The 18,461-nt window shown below is 41.0% G+C and overlaps 1 protein-coding gene across 2 annotated transcripts in view; it reads left to right on the top strand.

Moving 5' to 3' along the window:
- The window catches only part of XDH (xanthine dehydrogenase), a 36,156-nt gene that overhangs the window by 3,098 nt on the left and 14,597 nt on the right, over positions 1-18,461 (top strand). For both annotated transcript variants that reach the window (XM_032443286.1, XM_015856737.2), the window contains exons 2-20: positions 2,900-2,957; positions 4,144-4,240; positions 4,555-4,663; positions 5,635-5,761; positions 6,562-6,623; positions 7,848-7,916; positions 8,326-8,391; positions 8,824-8,910; positions 9,460-9,601; positions 10,168-10,260; positions 11,002-11,153; positions 11,919-12,012; positions 12,897-13,006; positions 15,246-15,430; positions 15,726-15,900; positions 16,054-16,143; positions 16,579-16,748; positions 17,762-17,885; positions 18,304-18,423. In XM_032443286.1, the coding sequence (XP_032299177.1) occupies positions 2,900-2,957; positions 4,144-4,240; positions 4,555-4,663; positions 5,635-5,761; positions 6,562-6,623; positions 7,848-7,916; positions 8,326-8,391; positions 8,824-8,910; positions 9,460-9,601; positions 10,168-10,260; positions 11,002-11,153; positions 11,919-12,012; positions 12,897-13,006; positions 15,246-15,430; positions 15,726-15,900; positions 16,054-16,143; positions 16,579-16,748; positions 17,762-17,885; positions 18,304-18,423 (2,130 nt within the window). The remainder of the gene's footprint in view (positions 1-2,899; positions 2,958-4,143; positions 4,241-4,554; positions 4,664-5,634; positions 5,762-6,561; positions 6,624-7,847; positions 7,917-8,325; positions 8,392-8,823; positions 8,911-9,459; positions 9,602-10,167; positions 10,261-11,001; positions 11,154-11,918; positions 12,013-12,896; positions 13,007-15,245; positions 15,431-15,725; positions 15,901-16,053; positions 16,144-16,578; positions 16,749-17,761; positions 17,886-18,303; positions 18,424-18,461) is intronic.

Genomic DNA, 18,461 nt, shown 5'->3' with positions numbered 1-18,461 from the left:
AAACCTTTCACCTTCTGTTTTTGCCTCTAACAGAGAAGCTGTTCAGAAAGAAGTCTGTTTTCTTATTTACAGGCAGTAGCTGATGGAAAGCTTAGCTTGCTTTTGGTTAACTGAGAAAATTCAGAGTCTTTTCCTATTTGTTCTTTTCCTTACCTTGCTCAACTACTGATATTGGAAGGCTAGTTTAGATGTTTTATGCTCTAATGACAAAGTGACCTGAACTGTTGCTGTTCTCTGTTGCTGTGTGTCCTTAGATCTCCATAGGGAAGGAGCAGAGGACAGGAAGCTCAGCTGCCTCTCTGTGCATCCCCCCTCATCTGGTGGGACTGAGACACTTTCAAATGAGAACTGTTTACTGATATCCAAATTTTGTACATGAAATCATGGGGAGATGAGCTCAACGCCTCTCTGGAAAAATCTACAGAATGCAAGAGTGTGGAGTAGAAAATAGGCGTATAGTGCAAACACAGCAATGCAGTGTGAGTTTATTAGAGGTCATTTGGATATCAGTGCCCTCTTGAAGATTTCCTAACGTTAAACAAATTGGCATTTGATTAAAATTTAAGCTGCCGTATGCGGCAACATCCACAATTTCAGATCTGTCAAAATGCAGCCCTCAATATGATTTGTTTTGCCAAGGTGGGGTTTGGTTCGAAAGGCAACAATAACAGAGCAAACCAGCAGCTTAGCAAAGAAGAAATCTTTCTTTAATAGCAGTATCCAAACAAGCTGGTCCTAATCTTGCTGAAGACAATGGGTATAATTCAGCTTCCTTCTGCACAGGGACACTGAGGGAGGTGAGCAAGAACTGTCTTGATGGATTAGATATTGAGCTATGAATCATATTGTTCTGGGCATCAGACAAGAGAGGCTGCTGTCCTCACCCATCAGGTTTTAAAATATTTTAAGAACAAATCACAGCAGGAGAGTGTAACGAACCGCTGGAGGAACGACATGCTGAAGGACAGAACTTGCATCAATGCCAATGAACAAAAAGTCAGGAGAAGTATAAAGTCTTACTGTGTGATCTACGAGAGACACCCATAAAAAAACATTGCCCCAGCAGGAGTGTGAGTGCAAAGAAATTGCTCCATTCTCTCATGTGTGAGATTTAGTCTAATCCTGAACGTCCTCTGAACTCTTACACCTGAGCTCTCTCTGATCCCAAGTCTCTGCCAGCTCCAGTGAAAGGATGTGAGCTGGCTGAGGCATAAAACTGGGCTCTTAGTTGGAATTGAATATGAGTGTGGATTATTGTGATGTTTTTCTGCATAGTGGAAGCCACATTTTTATAAAGTCGGGCAAAGATTTGGCTCTGATGGGACTTAGCAATTACTTAAGTACTTTACTAGAAGTGTGTGTGGCTGAGTGGTGAAGTGCTTTGCTGAATGAAGGCTTAGGCTTATTCAATTGCTTATTGAAACCTTCCTGACAAGGAGCCATTTGGCCAAAACCTTCTATTGCTCGTTTGAAGTAAGTAATGCAGTGCTTTTGGAAACTTTCAATAAACATTTGAGATGTATTTATTAGAACTAACCATAGGATAGTATAATATCCTTTAACCATCTGGAAGACTGTTCTGAAGCTTTTTCACCATGCCTGGCTATCTTGGGTACTTGTTGGAAAGAGATTTGCTATGTCATTATGGAGCCCTGGGGAAGATGCTCAGCTGATGGTAGGGATGTGAGTTGCTGGGGAAGGCTCTTGATCTCTGAAAGGCCTATGAAAGGACTGTTATCCCTGGGAAACCAGTAGCCACAGCTTTTCTTTTGGAGTTTTTTTTGCCTGCTTAACAGACTACTGCAGAAGGGCCTGTGTGCTTACTCTAAGTCCATAGCCAAGAGCAGGACAAATACATACTCTTACTGTATGTACCAGAGAGATGGGAATGGGGATCACCCTGCTTTGAATAGAAGCAACATGAGTGCTGGATGGTTTAGAGTGAGACATCCCTGAGCTTGAAGAATGGACCCTGTTTCCTTGTAGATTATCCCCAGTGCAGGAGTAAGATTATTTTTTCTTAAGGAAGACAAATACCAACCAAAAATAAACCCCTAACACTTGTGTTCTGTAGCAGCAGACTTTATCTGATGGTTGTAAAAATGTGGACTCAAATAGGACGTATGAACCTTGTCTCTTGAGAATAACCCTGTCATGTGTCAAAGGCATTAAAGGGAAGCAGTACAGAGGGTGTGAAGGTGTTTTATCAGCAAGAAAAATGGCTTACACAAGTGGCCTCTGTATTGATTTGCCCTTCAAAACCAGGAAAGGTTAATTTATGTGTAATGTCTTTGCCAACATGAGATTTAGCTTAAAAAGCAGTAACTATTTTTCTTAGGATTTGCACAGTCTAAGAGCCAAGAATACATGATTATGTTCTGGCACCTGACATGCTATTAATAACAATAAAAGAGGAAGACAAGCTTTGCTGCCATTTGGAGGCAAGAGCAGACTTTGGTTTCTGGCCATGGGGTAGAGGTCCAAGTAAAATCTAATTTTATATCTAATCGTGAACTGCTAATATTTTTCTCGCTAATGGATGGAGCTGGCTGAAAATCTGTTCTATTATAATTTTACATTCCTGCATTTAGGATAGTTACCAGTGTAACACCGGTTGATTTCACATTATCAGGGGTGGTATTTGCTATTTCACCTGTAGCACTGTTAGTCCTGTTATGGTTTCTACTGGTTGGTTCTGCAGAGTCTCTTTCCAATGATGATAGGCATGTTGTGGAGATGTCAAGAACTCAACACTCGAGTCCAAAACAATTCATTCTTTCTCTGCTCACCAATTATTCTGGTTGCTATTCTTGGTGAGGCTGCAGAAAGACCAAACTTGTTCACTTGTGTCAGTGTTGTAAAGTTTTCTGTCTGTAAAAGTACCTTTTCCTTCTTGCAGGTGGTGGAAAAAGATGTGGACCCAGAAACAACTCTGCTGACCTATCTTAGAAGAAAACGTATCCAATGTCATAAGAAAGGACAGAAATCTTTGCCTGTGGCATTTCATCATTGTTTACTGTACTGGATAGAGTGGTGCTCCTCATGGTCTGGTGTTATTTCTTGCTGGGAAAGATTACAGCAGATATTCTGAGATTAGAGAACAGAAAAATTTAAATCATATACTTCACACAAACTTGGAATTAGTTATTAATACTACAAACGGAGATCTCAGAATTGCTTTTAGAATATTGCAGATACAAATATAGGGATGACTGTATAATTGAAGGAAATTTAGCTCTGTTTCATGAATATTGTTAAAAATTTTCTGTCCAAAACATTAGAGCTACTTGAGCTGCTGTCTGTTTTGTTCAGTAATTTGGATGTTACTGGACATGTAATAACCAATAATTTGATTATCCTATGATGTGCTTATCATAGGCAAGGTTAGAATGATCCATGGGTGTACACTTAGAGGCAAGAGTTTCTGTTGCATACTGTGGGTGTATTTCTGGATGCAAAAGGTCATGTTTGATTCCTGCGTGAAGCTGGTGATATGTGAGTCAGATTTGCTTCAGGAGCTGGGCAGACATCACTGTGATGACCAGGCTGCCTCTACTAGATCTAGTTCAGTAAGTTGTGTCACTTCAGGCTTAATGAGATTTTGTCTCAACTATCTGGGAGTGGACATATTACAGATCCTTCATGTCTGTATGGTGTACTCCTTCAAAAGAACTGTGCATACTTATTTCATCTTTGCTTCCGTGCTTTAGTTGTCTGTAATTTGAGATAGGTACAAAGATATAAATCATTCATCTCCTTGGGATTACAAGGAGAGCTATAGCAGCCCTATTTTGTCTGTCTGTATCTTGGGTTGGTCAAGTTCAAGAGGGAAAATAGTGGCCTTGTGTTGTATTGGTCTTTTGTGCCAATGTATGCTTCTCACTTCTAGACCTTTTATGCCTAAAGTTATTAACAATGAATGCAAATAGCTTCAAAGGAGATAACTGGGAATCTTGAAAATGTTCTGGGATGTTGATCTCTAAGATTACATGAGATCTTGCCTGTATTAAGTTAATTTATTAAGAAGGAAAAATATGAGTGCTTTGTTTCCAGCAAGAAATTATTGCTAAGACTTGATTGACAACTGCTGAAGAGGGCTTTTGCCAATGTTCTTCATGTTTTCCTTGATTCCTGTACTCTCAGTGGGCCTATGTGGAACCAAACTGGGCTGTGGGGAAGGTGGATGTGGCGCTTGCACTGTTATGATATCCAAGTATGATCCCTTCCAGAAGAAAATCCTGTATCCTTTGCAATCTGAACCCTTCAACATAGAGTGAAGCAAAATGTTCTGTAGCTTAACATGCAGTGATGGCATTTAACTTTTTAGGTCAAATCCTCTTGTGCATAATCAGTTTAAAATTCAAGTGAAGTTGTTAAGAACCTTGTCTGAGTAGGTGCTGTAGGATTTGACTTGTAATGCATGCATTGTATCTATTGAAGCTCACCTGCTGTGTCTGCTGCCATGGGTTCTGAGTACTTTTCAGCCCTCCTGGTTCACCTTTTCCTCTGCTGAGCAGCACTGTTGAATGAAAAGGCCTTAATTTATCATTTTAGCCACCATACTGCCAATGCTTGCCTCTTCCCTATCTGTGCTCTGCATCATGTAGCTGTAACTACCGTCGAAGGCATAGGAAACACAAAGTCCAGGTTGCATCCAGCCCAGGTAAGCTATTAACACCATTAACTTGAATCCTGCATTCACATGTTTGTTTTATGTTTGAAGATATTCTAGAGTATTGAGACCTTCATTATAATGCTAAAAGAAAGAGATTTTTCTGCATGTATTTGCAGGAATGGCTAGAATGCCAGTAAGTTAACTGGTGTTATCTTGGCCAAAATGTTAACAGTTTTGTTCTGGGGCTGTGGGGCCCCATCCTGCATCAGAAACTAGGAAAAATGACATTGTGCTGGAAACCTGTATACTGAAAGCTGACAGCTGAAAAGCCAAGAAATCTGAGTTAGGTTTTGGCTCTGTTATGGCCTTCCAAGGATGACCTTGGTTTCTCCTCTTGTGTAGCTAGGAATCCAAAGTGGTAGGAAGGAGTGACTGGAATGTGAGGACTTGCTCCTCCGACAAAGTGTTGTATTGCACTTTGTACGGAACTGGACTTCAGCACTGCTGGAAATACGCTCCTTTACAGGAAACTAATTCGCTTCAGTCTGTACAGTGGGTAGAACTTCTGCCAACATCAATCTGAGAGAGTAAACAACAAGGAGAAAAATAAGACAGGCATGCATGTATGAATGACAGCTCGTCTGACCTTTGTTTGCTACTTCCCCCACCTCCTCTGACAACTCTAACCAGCTAAGCTTTGAAATTCAGACTCAGGTCTGTACAGGTACCTTTCTAGCATGGCAGATCTGAAGAGCTCCTGTCTTATTGGAGGCTTCTGGTTATTTTCAAGTACTCTGGGAGTCTGACGCCTTGATGCAAGCTTTTCAGTATGCTCTCTCTTTTGAAGTCTTCTTCACAGACTATACGACACATCTTATTGAAGAATATTTGCTGGTTGTTTCAGCTCTTGTGATGAGATTTTTTTCTGTTTTTTAAGTAGAAATGTTGCAGAAAAAGAAATCAGCACAACCGTGAAGTCACTTTGACATCACGAGCTGATGGTTGCTGTTACTTTTCAGGAGAGAATTGCAAAAAGTCATGGGTCCCAATGTGGCTTCTGCACTCCAGGCATTGTTATGTCCATGTACACTTTGCTTCGAAACAAACCCAAACCCAAAATGGAGGACATAGAAGACGCTTTCCAAGGTAATACCCACATTGTGTGAAGGTGCAACCTATGCTATTTTCCTGTTTTCCTAAGTAAGACAGGAGAGCAACTTTGTTTGATATATTTCATTAAAGACAGACGGGGATTTTAAGTTTTTCCATTGGGAGACTTATCAGGTGATATAAAGTGAACAAAAATGGCCTATGAAAATCCCACAGAAACTCTTTGTTGCCCTGAAGCAGTGATAATGGTCTCATTCTCTGATCAGGTCTTTACTGCTCTTAACAAGACAAATTATGTTGTTAGTGCTTCCAGGGCTTACAAGAGCCTCCACATCATGTGATGGGGCAATTCATCTTGGGCACAAGAGCATGCAGAGTGACAGCATCTGGGACAGATGCCAGGACTAAGACATGGTGGAGTAGGGCAGAATCCAAGTGTTGAAATTATCTGAGAGGGTGCTCTTGCTTCTGAGGTTAGAGCTGTTATGAGGCCTCTGGCTGCAGCCTGAGAGGAAGTCAGATGCAAAGGAAAGCAATCTCGTTGCAATTCAGGAGGCACTAGAGAGTTGATTTGCTGATTAGACTTGCACAATTGAGGTAAATGGATACTGAATAGGGCAGAATATTTCTTTCTAAATTAATTTCACTTGAAGGCTTTGGTGAAAAAGGATATTAAGATTTCATAAATAATTTTGGAACAACGTTCTTCCTCCCAGTATTTTTGTTATCCTAATCTAGATTTGACAAGCTACAGTGAAGGACAACATAATTTTCTAACAGAATTATTATTCAGCTAAATGATGCTAATTTTTATTCTTTGTCTCTTGGTTACGCAGGGAACTTGTGTCGGTGTACAGGATACAGACCCATTCTGGAGGGATACAGGACTTTTGCTGTAGTAAGTGGCTTAAGACAATGTTAAAAACATTCTGGAATAGTGACTGGCTTTCTCTTTTATTGACATACAGCATGAACAGAAATGGGTTAGAGGAAAATAATACACGTGCTGCAACCCAGCTTCGACTTTTGAACCCTTTGTATGTGCTTTATGCATTGAAAAGCCAAAACCATTTACTCACTCTAGTTAGGAGTAAAGAGTTTTTGTAAGATAATTAGCCACTCGTGAAGCTATGCTGCTGTTAAATATCAAAAGTAAAGACAGTTTAGAATGCAACATGTTAATGCCATTTCATTATCCAAAAATGCAGTCAACAAGAGAAAGCAAGCAGCAGTGAGTTTCATTAGAAGTGGTTTGTAAGTGCAGTTGATATAGTTTACTTGGATTTCAGCAGTGTCTCACCAAGGGCTTTTAAAGAGAATAAGCAGCCATGGTGTAAGCTCAGTGTGCTGATGAGAAACTGGTGAAAAGGCAGGAAATGGCAGGTAGGAGGTGGTGTGTTTTTGCAATGGAAGAAGGTCACTGATGGAATGGGGCTGCTATGAAGTCCCAGCTTGCTGTGGAAATAAAGCTGTTGAAATATCCCTGAATAAGCTTGGAAAAAGAGAGCACAGTGGTCTAAGAAGATAAGTTCACTGATGATGCCAAGTTAGTTTGGGTGGAGATTGCAGAGAGATTCTGAGCAATTTCAGGAAGACTTTATAACCCTAAGACTGGTGAATAGAATGAGATACAAAGTTCATGGTAAATAAATACAAAGCAATCAGCAGAGTCAGAGGTAGTCTTTGTTTCACATGCAAAATATGAGCTGATGAGCAGATTGTTATTGTGCAGCAAGATGGTCTTGGAGGTGTGGTAGATCCATAGAAGCATGACCACCAGTGAGTACTCAAAACAAAGAGTAGGGAACAAAACAGTAGACAGTGTTATGCCATTTTATCATAGCTCACCAACACCTGGGTACTGTGTGCCATACTGATTCTCTTGTCTCTAGTAAAGTATAGCAGAAACTAAAAAAGGAATTATCAGAGATGTGGAATAAGGATCACAGCTATGATAACCTGGCTTCCATGCTAAGCAATGCCGGGCTAACTGTGATTCCAGCTTGGAAGAGAGATGTCAGGAGGGAAGTGGGGAGAGGGAACTCTCTCAGAAGGGAATAAATTCTGCTTCATTTTCTGGGAACATGGCCCTTTTTCTCAGAACAGTTTTTTGTCCCCACAGGACTCGAACTGCTGTGGCAGAGTAGCCAATGGCACTGGATGCTGTCTTAGTAAAGGAGAAAACAGCATGGTAAGCTGAACTTCAACAGCCATAACCTCAGTTTGCAATGTAGTACTGATAGAGCTGATCACATTTTATGTAACAGTTGAGGTACAAATGGTAGAGATTGAAGAGAAGGAATTAGAGCATGATATAATAGAAGTATAAACTGAACTTAGGAAGGAGAGACTATAACGAAACATTCTGAAGATTCCAAGAAATTCTTGTGGATTCCTTGTTAGGAAACATCCAGATTTGTGTGGAATATTCCAGCAATTAACGACTGCTTGGTGTTATTTTATCAAAATTATTAAAGAAAGCATGTTACTGAAAATTTGAGGGACCCGAAGTTTGGTAAGAGGGAATGAATATATCCTGTGTAAGTCTGAGTTTTCTAGTTTTGCCCAGTCAAGCTGAGGTATGTTTGTTTCTTCTTCAGAATGGGGGTTGCTGTGGAGGAAAAGCCAATGGCCCAGGCTGCTGCATGAATGAAAAAGAGAACGTGGTAGGGTACTCCTCAACTATTTTATCCTCTATTCTGAGTGTTTGTGAATCTAACTTTGCTCTACTCTGTTCCAAAGCCCAGTGCTTTTCATCTGAATGTATGCAAAGGAGTTTGAACTAATTTAGCTTTCATGCCCCTCTCACCTCCTAAAATGTACCTTTGTCATTTAGCACACTAACGTGAATGTGATGACACTTTTGATTGGCAGAAACCTGTGAGTGTGTTCAGGTTTCTGGCCTGATATGATGATCAGAAAAAGTCTGATTTGGAAAACCTGGGACACTGGATTAGATTGTATCTTTTCACTGTTTGTCGTTGTTTGCTCCATGAAACAGTAAGAGGCATTGGACTGAAGAAAAAAATGAGTTAAGGACATATGTGTATAGCTTTCTCCTCTGCTTCTCCTCCAGCTATTTGCATTCTCTCTTTCAGACAATGATGTCCTCCAGCCTGTTTGATTCTTCCGAGTTCCAGCCACTGGACCCGACGCAGGAACCAATCTTCCCACCAGAGTTAATGGTAATTTACTTTAAAAAGTGATAGTATGTGGTTCACTGGCTTCATTTTTCCACACAGGGTTTGAATGTTGCTAGTGCTCAGTGTCCTGATGGAATAGTAGCTCCAAAGATGGCTGATGTTGCAATGAAGCAGCATGGACATAAATACTTCCCTCTTTATAAAAGACCCTTGCCAGTCAGGATGGCTTAAGTGTTATGCAGGCTAAGAATGTGCCCCAACTGGCTGCACTTTGTATTGTCACCATGTGTATCTGCTCTTGGGTTGCCTTCCTTTTTGGCCACTATCCAGAGAGGGAACAGCTACTGACGTGGATTTTACTTTACTAGCTCATATGTATATCTCTGCTGTAAAAACAGCTGTCTGAGATCCATTTACAGTGCAGAAAGAGAAGAATTATAGGAAATAACTGTATGTATGTCTGAACTAGATAACTTCCTGAGGATGGTGAACTGCCAGCCACATGTGGATGCCATGGGTGCCCATCAGTCACTTGGCAGGATTCTTGGCTTCATGTAGGGCCTGAACTCCTTCTGCATTCCCTTTCTGCAGACTCAGAGAAACAAGGAGCAGAAGCAGGTGTGTTTCAAAGGCGAACGCGTGATGTGGATTCAGCCTGCAACTCTCCAGGAGCTGGTGGCGCTCAAATCCCAATATCCCAATGCCAAGCTTGTTGTAGGGAACACAGAAGTGGGTAAGAAGAAAAGCTAGTCCAAAAAGAACAAAAGTAAATTACTGTCTTTTGTTGTTGTTGTTGTTCTGTGGGGTTTTGAGATGTAGGAGTGACATGATATGACTTACCTTTTTACTGAAAGCAATTCAGTTGTGAAATCCACAGTCTGAAATATTTCCAGGAAGTAAACTCTCATGCCTTGAGATCTTGTGTGTTTTCCCCCAGCGTGTATAGCTCTGCAAACATGAAAGGTGTGAAAGAGCATTAAAACATGCTGAGTGAATCTATTATTCTAAGCATTTCAGGAGACAATTCCTCAGTGTGGTCTCATTGTATTAATTTTTCTTTCCCTAAGGATTATGTACAGCAATAGCCAGGTCACACGGGTACTAAATAGCCTAAAACTGCCCTGTGAATATTCTGGTATTAGTGGGGAGCAGATTTTAGTTTGGAGTCTTTATGACTGTACATGATCTGTATGTTAGATGGTCAGTGAACTGACTCGTTTACAGGCCTGCTGTCTTTTCAATGGGTGACAGTCTCTCTGTCACATAAGCACAACTGAAGGAGTCTTGCTTTTCCTTCAGGTATTGAGATGAGGTTAAAGAACATGTTGTATCCAGTGATACTAGCACCAGCATGGATCCCTGAAATGAATACTGTTCAGCGCACTGAAACGGGTGAGGAAAAGGGGGAGACGATTCCTGCTAAGGGGGTGGGAAGTCCAGTACAAAAGAAAGATTGTTATCTATTTCTGTTCATGCATCTCCCATGCAGGTGATCAAGTGAGAGACATGTATAAATAGTTTAAGAAAGAATTTTCACTGGAAGATATATTAATGTATAGATGGAGATGTACTAAGGGTCATAGTTTAGTGGGGAAATATTGCTGGTAGGCAAATTGTTGGAGCAGATGATCTTGGAGGTCTTTTCCAATGTTGGTGACTATGATTCTCTCTCAGTGTGTATGGTGATATAAGTATATTGTTTGGCTTGATAATGAATTTCAATCTTTATTAAGATTTTTAAACTAGCAACTGTGGGAAACACTTTGGATTTGACAGTCCAGGTGACTAAGTGAAGCATTTACCTTTGGGATGTAAGCAGGGAAAACTTACAAATAATTAGAGGTAATGAAGATGGTGTAGTGAATGTGGCCATGCTACAGTGAGGGAAGTGGATGCTGGTAGACTGTCATGTAAGAAGCAGTATCACCATGATTTTAAGGTGAATTTTGTTCTGGGATGTCATGTCTACATGCATTGTATTACAGAATACTCCACTGTGACTGAGCGCCTTCCCCGAATCCTTACTGCCTAATTAAATCCAGTGGCATCTAAGCTTTGTAGACATGGTCACAACTCTCCTGCTGTATGTAGACTTGTGGGAGAAGAAAAATAACACTTCTCATTGGTCTGCAGGGATCACCTTTGGTGCTGCCTGTACTTTAAGCTCAGTAGAAGAGGTGCTGAGAAAAGCGGTGGCAGAGCTTCCCTCTTACAAAACTGAGATTTTCCAGGCTGCCCTCGAACAGCTGCGGTGGTTTGCAGGGCCACAGATCAGGAACGTTGCAGTAAGTGACTGAAGAGAACTGGGGGCTGGGAACTGAGAGCTTAGTCTGAGGAGATGGCCTACCTTATCCAGCACTGGTGTGCCTCGTGCTCCTTGTACAAGGAGAAATTTATTTACTGTGTGAGTGAGTGGTGAAATGCTGGAACAGGCTTTCGGTTGATGCACTTGGTGCCCCAAGGGTGCCAATGGTCAAGAGGGATTTGGAAAATTCTCTTATTAATATGCTTTACCTTTTGGTTAGCCCTGAAGAGATCAGGCTGTTGGGCTTCATCTTTGAAGTTCCCTTTCAATGGAACTCTTACTGTCTGCAAAGCCAACCTGCTTTTATTTTAACTAGATATAATTTTACAATATATTGGACCACGTATTTCTGCTGCTGTTGAAACATTTTGTTTTCTGAATGTTACTGAGAAGTTTCTCTGTGGGTCTTTCCATAATTGCATCTACACCAATTGAATTTTGACAGCGCTGGGAATATGTGGCTTGAGCATAAAGTAGTTTTGATGCATTATCCAAAGACTACTGCTAAAACTGTCAAACAAATGTTTGTATCAATGAGGCAACAGCTGTTTTTGTGGATATTATATTTATATATCTCTAATTCATTAACAGCCTAGATTTGCTGAGTAGGCAGAAAGAGTGTATCAAAGCAAACTCAAGTGCTCAAAATGGTGCATTCTGCATGGGATAATATAGGATTGCAAGGTGTTATTGTTAGATGTTGAGAAGTTTTAATATTTTTCTATTTTATTTATTATCCCTTTAGGCTCTTGGTGGGAACATAATGACTGCAAGCCCAATCTCTGACTTAAATCCTGTGCTAATGGCAAGTGGAAGTAAACTGACTCTGATATCAGTGGGTAAGATACTTACATTTCTTCATGGCACTGAGGTAGATGGAATAGTCATTGGTCCTTTCCTATGGATTATTAAGTCAGATCAAAACTTGAAAGAGCACATCAGTAATGCATAAAATATTCTTAGCTTGACTTTTGGGGGCCTTTTCCCTTTCTGATGCTCAAGTCCTTGGGATAGACCAAAGACTGACTTCCCAAAATTTCAAAATTCCCAGAGAATTTTGAACTTCTATGCCAGAATAAATCTGGCACAGTGCACACGCTTACAGAAACTGTAAAGAACTGGTTGAAGTTGTCTGTTCACAAGAAAGAAAACAAAAAAAGTTGTAAAAATATTTTTGTCACTGCCATGCTTTGATTATTGCGGGGTTTTGAAATAAAGGCTGAATTCTGTTGCTTTTTTTCTCCTCCTGTGAAGAAAACTAAATGTTTCAATTTGTATTTGCTCTTAGGAAGAATTTTTTCTTCAAATAGGTTATTTTTCAGTAGCCTGTCTTCTCTTATTTCTTATTTATTTCTTATGTAACACATTTGAACGCAGGCTGTGAAAAGGGGAAAAGGGGAATTGCATTGAAATGTTAGAAACTAATTCAACCAGAGTCTCAGCTTTAATTAGATGAAGGAAGGAGGACTTTGAGAGATCTCTTTCATCAGTTCTTATGCAGATATGTACAGATATGTAATCTATGACAGTTTAGATATACGTAATGATCAAAGTAAAGCTGAGGAAATCCTGATTTGATGGAACAGTGAAAAATGAAATGAGTGGAAAATGAAAACTGAATATATCAAGAATGATTTGTGCATACTAAGGATTCTATCACATGTATCCTTTTGATTCTTTGTCTGAGATACTCATTCACCATTGATCTCTCCTTAATCTACAGAGGGCAAGAGGACTGTCACGATGGATGAGAAGTTTTTCACTGGATACAGAAAAACTATAGTTAAGCCTGAGGAAGTACTACTCTCTGTTGAGATACCCTACAGCAAGGAGGTAAGCTTTTAGAAAAGCCTTCAGCATCTTCATAGTCAAATTACCATTACCTGAATGTTAGATTCACTGTTAGGCATTTTTCCTTGAAGACTGGTTTCCAAATGCTTATGTAGTCCCAATTGGATCAGCAGGCAAATAATGTATTGGTAAAAATACAGCAACATATTCTTTCTAGCAAGCAAGAGAAACTGAGCTCTCTAGCAAGACCAATTTTTTTTTATGGCACAAGAAATAAAAACTTCACTTTATTATATTTATTATATAGGGCTTTTGAGCACATTCAGTAATGGTGAAAGGTACCAATGTGATGTTCCCAGAGGTCTAAATTCTGTTTGTGAAATAGTACAGCAGAGATGTTAGCAATTCCTGATGTGATGTTTATGGTTCTGAGGTTCCTGTTTCGTTTCTGTGAACTGAAATGGGGAAGAATATGGGGATAAGAGGCAAGTTGAGCTTCAGGATCCTTGACTTGCAAGACTGAAATCAGAAGGACCGTTTATTGTGGCAGTTTGGCAATGAGACTTGCAGCTTCAAATAGAGTGCTCCTCTTTAACTGCATGACAGTGTCTATGAAGTAAACCCCCTTTTTCTCTTCAGTGCAGATAAATGTCAGACTGTAATCTGCTGGTGTGAGGGAATTTACCTTTTTAGAGCTTGAGACTACAAGCTATATGATTCAAGGATTCACAGTGTGGTAGCGCATTTATTTTGTAACTGGAAAACATCAGTTTACCTGAAATGCCATCACATTAGGAAATAGATTAAAAAGAATAGATTAATTAAAGAGAGAATAGTCAGCAACTTTGTTGGTTCTAAGAGAACATAGGTATTTTCTTTGTGACATTTTTACATGTATTTCTGAATAACTGTTCCGTGGCAACTACAAGAAGCATTGATTTTTCTCAAAATGAGAAACACTTTTGAGGGAGTTGATGGAAAATGCCACATTCCTCCATTCATGCTGAAGTTGTATGGCAGTTTCCCAAAACAAATAAATGTTTAGCAGCAGGGCAGTGGTGAGGTCCATTGGTTATGTGCAGCTCATCCATCTGAAAAACTAGTACAACTTTTGAACTCTGGATTTTATGCTTTCTTGGTTGGTCTTTGCTGACAAACATGAAACCAGGGAGAGTAAAGTTCTCCAAGAAACGCCTCACGGTGCTGGCACACAATAAAGTCTTCAGGAGCTGATGCAACAGATGCATCAGTTAATGTATAACACAGCATTACTGGAATGGGACGTGCCCTTTATCTTCTTTCACTTCTAGGCCATAAAAATGTCCCCTGTGTTCCAGATAAGGTTCACAAACTTTATATACAGCATTTGCATTATTTCTCACTTAGTGACCATTAGATTTTCATATCCTTCTCCTCACATACATCTTCCTCTAGGCCATTTTTCACTCTGATAGTGTCTTGTGAGAAGTGGAGGTAATTTTTACTCTCCTCACTATGATCTTATTGGAAATTTCTGAGGTGTGCTGTAAGAGAAGTGTCTGTTTCTCTTATCTTTGAAAGCTAATTGGGACAATACTACTGATGCTCATCTGCCATTATCTGCTGGTTGCCCACCAATTACTTGGATTTAGGAAATGAAATGCACGCTTCAGTTATATCTCCAGTAACAAGATCTCAATAGATAAAACAAGCTCCTCGTGAAACTGCTCTCACTGCCAACGATAGAGCTGTCCACTTCTGATGGTAGAGATAATTAATGGAACAGTTGTAGTTATTGATTTCAGTTCCTGTAAGGTTCAAGGACTTCCAATAGAGCAAGAAGGGAAGGTGTGAAGGGATTTGATTTTTACTGATTAGGTTTCCAACTTGCAAATATTGCCTATGAACTCCAACTTGGCAGCCTGGGAGAAAGGGGTTGCAGAGTAATAGTGAGATTGTTTATGTAAAAAAGATCTGACTTGGTTGTTTTCCTCATGGTGTGGGAAAACTGTATGCAGGTCTGCCAAAACCCATTTCACAAACACCCCTATCTTGGGTAATAACCACCAGTGTAATACATTAAGCTTAATCTTAAGATCGTGTGAATTTTGGACATGAAGGTCTTTTCCAACCTATATGATATATAACACTGCCTGAACAAATATATCACTGCAAGATGAATCCACCTGATACAGTTCCCTGAAATAGCTCATCTATATAGGGATAGGTTAACAGCTTGTCCATTTCCATGCTCCAAAACATGCCAACACAGGGAATAAATAAATATTTTTCTGTCTCCTAGGGTGAATACTTCTCAGCTTTCAAGCAGGCTTACCGTAGGGAGGATGACATTGCTATTGTGACTTGTGGAATGAGAGTACTGTTCCAACATGGCACCAGCCGAGTGCAGGAGGTCAAACTAAGCTATGGCGGAATGGCTCCTACAACCATCCTGGCGCTAAAAACTTGCCAAGAGCTCACTGGCAGGTAGGAATTTTTCTGCAAGGCTGACCAGGGGAACAGCACTAACAGGAGCAGTTCAAATACCCTGAATCATTCTCTCTAATGGTACCCAGAAGGAGAAAAGGGAAGAAATGCTTCTATGCTTCTGCAGCAGTCTATATGTTGTGTGATGCCTTCCTTCTTCCAGTACTCTTTGCACTCCAGCATCTGTGTTGGGCTCTCAGTGAGCCATTTCTTTGCTGAATGAGCTTGTCTGTTGGAAATCTGTCCTGGTGATAGGGCTGAGGAAAGGCTGAGTGTCACCTGTGTTCCCTTACAGAGACTGGAATGAGAAGCTGCTGCAGGATGCCTGCCGCTTGCTGGCAGGTGAGATGGACCTGTCTCCTTCTGCACCTGGTGGGATGGTGGAATTCCGACGCACGCTCACACTCAGCTTCTTCTTCAAATTCTATCTGACCGTCCTTCAGAAGCTGAGCAAGCAACAGAATGGCCCTGTGAGTGTTGCTAGGGAAGGCAGGTTGGGGAAGAGTGAGCTTGTTTGTGCTGTCTTAGTGTGGAAAGCATGGGGAAGAGCTGAAATTCAGGCAGGTTGGAATATGAGAAAGGGACTGATTGGGAAGATAATTGTCTTTAATATTCTCTGGCAGAACAATGTGTGTGAACCTATCCCCCCAAACTACATCAGTGCTACGGAGCTGTTTCACAAAGATCCCATTGCAAGCACCCAGCTCTTCCAAGTAAGTAGCTGTACACATTATCCAGGCTTTTCTTTAGCTCATGCAGTGCTTCTTTTCTTGTTTATTCCGAGTATAAACAGTAGATGAACTTCCATAACACTGTTGCTAAGGATTTGAACTGGGTCTCTATCCCTTCCTTTCTTTAGGATATAACGCTCTTTTCTGTCACTGCCCAGCACAGATTCTTTCCTCTTTTAGCACTGAGAACAGCTAGCTGCAGAACTTGAAAGTTTATGTGAGCTGAATCCCTTTCACTTCCTTCTCTGCTATTCCTTGTGTACCTGCTCCATCCTATTTATCTTCCTTTCCCTAAGGACTGAGACCCTGTCCCCTTACATGTCCTGCTAGGATGTCTCACCTTGCCTTTTACTCTCCCCTTGGTGCTTCTGTCCCCTGCACTAGCAGCAATGAAGTCAGCAGTGTGTTTTGCTCTAGGAAGTGCCCAGGGGGCAGTTAGTGGAAGATACGGTGGGCCGGCCTTTGGTGCACGTTTCAGCAGCAAAACAAGCGTGCGGGGAAGCTGTTTACTGTGATGACATCCCACACTATGAGAATGAGCTGTATCTCACACTGGTGACCAGCACCAAAGCCCATGCTAAAATCCTGTAAGTGTTGCTTCTGAGTTTCATGTGTTGCAAACATTTAGCTCCCAGTGGCCTAGAAAACACTGACATGATAAGCTGGGGATGAGGGAAAGCTTCTTTCACTGGTGGGAACTCTAGTTCATTGCACACTGTTGTGTGTGGAGGTGTCTCGCATGAAGGTGAGATGTGAATGTTACAGCTGCCTTGTAAGTCAGTATGAGGGGAAATCTGAGGGAATTAACTGACTTGGCTGTTTTGGAACCCAAAGCCCTTGTCCCTAGGCAGCATTCTTGCCCCATCTCATATTCAAACATGCAGAATTAATGCATGACATTGCCTCACGCTGCCCTTAATAGCCCTGCAATGTGTTGTTTGTTCCTTAGGCAATACTTCCTGCCCACTTAAGGCTCCCTGCCCAGTGGTTTCCCACAGTGGTCAAACACGGGATGGGCAGCATACAGTGGTCATTGGTACACTGATGTAGTAGCTGACTTCCAGCTTGTGACAAAAAATGTTCCATCATCATTATTAAATCTCAGATATTGCAATGTGGTCACTGGTGAGTGCCACAAGTGTATAAGCATCGTTTCTATTACCAGTACAGGTGAGGACATAAAGAAAGCATCCTATCTACGCCTATTGCCACAGTGTGCAATATTTTCTAGAGGTTGCCCTGCATGTTCTCTTGCACCTGCATTGCACACTGACATTTCTAGCTATGCTTGTGTCATTGTGAAGAGGACGTGGCATTATGTTTCATTAGGTGACACAAGTAACAGAAGTGCCTCAATCTATGATTCTATTGGTCAAAATACTGGCTTTGAAAATTTCCTCTTTGCCTGAATCAGGCTTTGAATACCAAATATAAGTTAGAAATTATCTGCCCCTGTATTGTTAAGAGAATCAATCAGGGGATTCTTTCTGAGGCATTACCGCAGAAGTGTTGGAAAGTGACTCATATCGGTGTCTCATGAGCACTCACAGAAAGAAAAATGAGGAATAATAACTCTGCTTCTCCTGCTTTCTTTCCTTAGTTCTGTAGATGCATCTGAAGCCCAGAGTGTCCCTGGGTTTGTGTGTTTTGTCTCTGCTAAGGATGTTCCTGGCAGTAACATCACTGGCATCGCGAATGATGAGACTGTCTTTGCTGAGGATGTGGTATGTTCATAAAAATAGCCCTTTCCAAACATGCTGCCTAGGAGATAAGAGCACTTTATATTGTCCCATGAAGTCCTCTGCCGTACACAGAGACAAATCCTGGCTGCACTGGAGTCAGTAGATAACTATGTGCCAAATGCAGTAAGGCCTGCTCCATGGGTGCATGCTCCTTTATCTGTGATCAGTCTTCCTTGTGGAGTTATGAGTAATCGTCGCTGTATTCCATTCAGACAACTCCTCAGACATAAAAAAAAACCCTACTCTAGCTACTCATTTATTCCTTATGCTATTCAGAGTTGGCTTTATGTAGACCAAACAGAAGAAAAAAAAGAGGAAGACTTGAAGAGAATTAACATGAGCCTTGCAGTTACTGCATGTATACACACTAACTGGTGGTGGGTCCAAATCTGGCCTGCAGGTCACCTGTGTTGGTCACATCATTGGTGCAGTCATTGCAGACACACAGGAACATTCCAGGAGAGCTGCTAAAGCTGTGAAGATTAAATACGAGGAGCTCAAACCTATAGTCACAATTCAGGTATGTTGGCTCAGGTCTGCTTCCTCAATTAGCTCTCA

The sequence above is a fragment of the Coturnix japonica genome, chromosome 3 (genome assembly GCF_001577835.2).
Source record: "Coturnix japonica isolate 7356 chromosome 3, Coturnix japonica 2.1, whole genome shotgun sequence".
Lineage (NCBI taxonomy): Eukaryota > Metazoa > Chordata > Aves > Galliformes > Phasianidae > Coturnix > Coturnix japonica.
This window is presented reverse-complemented; position numbering and strand designations above follow the sequence as displayed.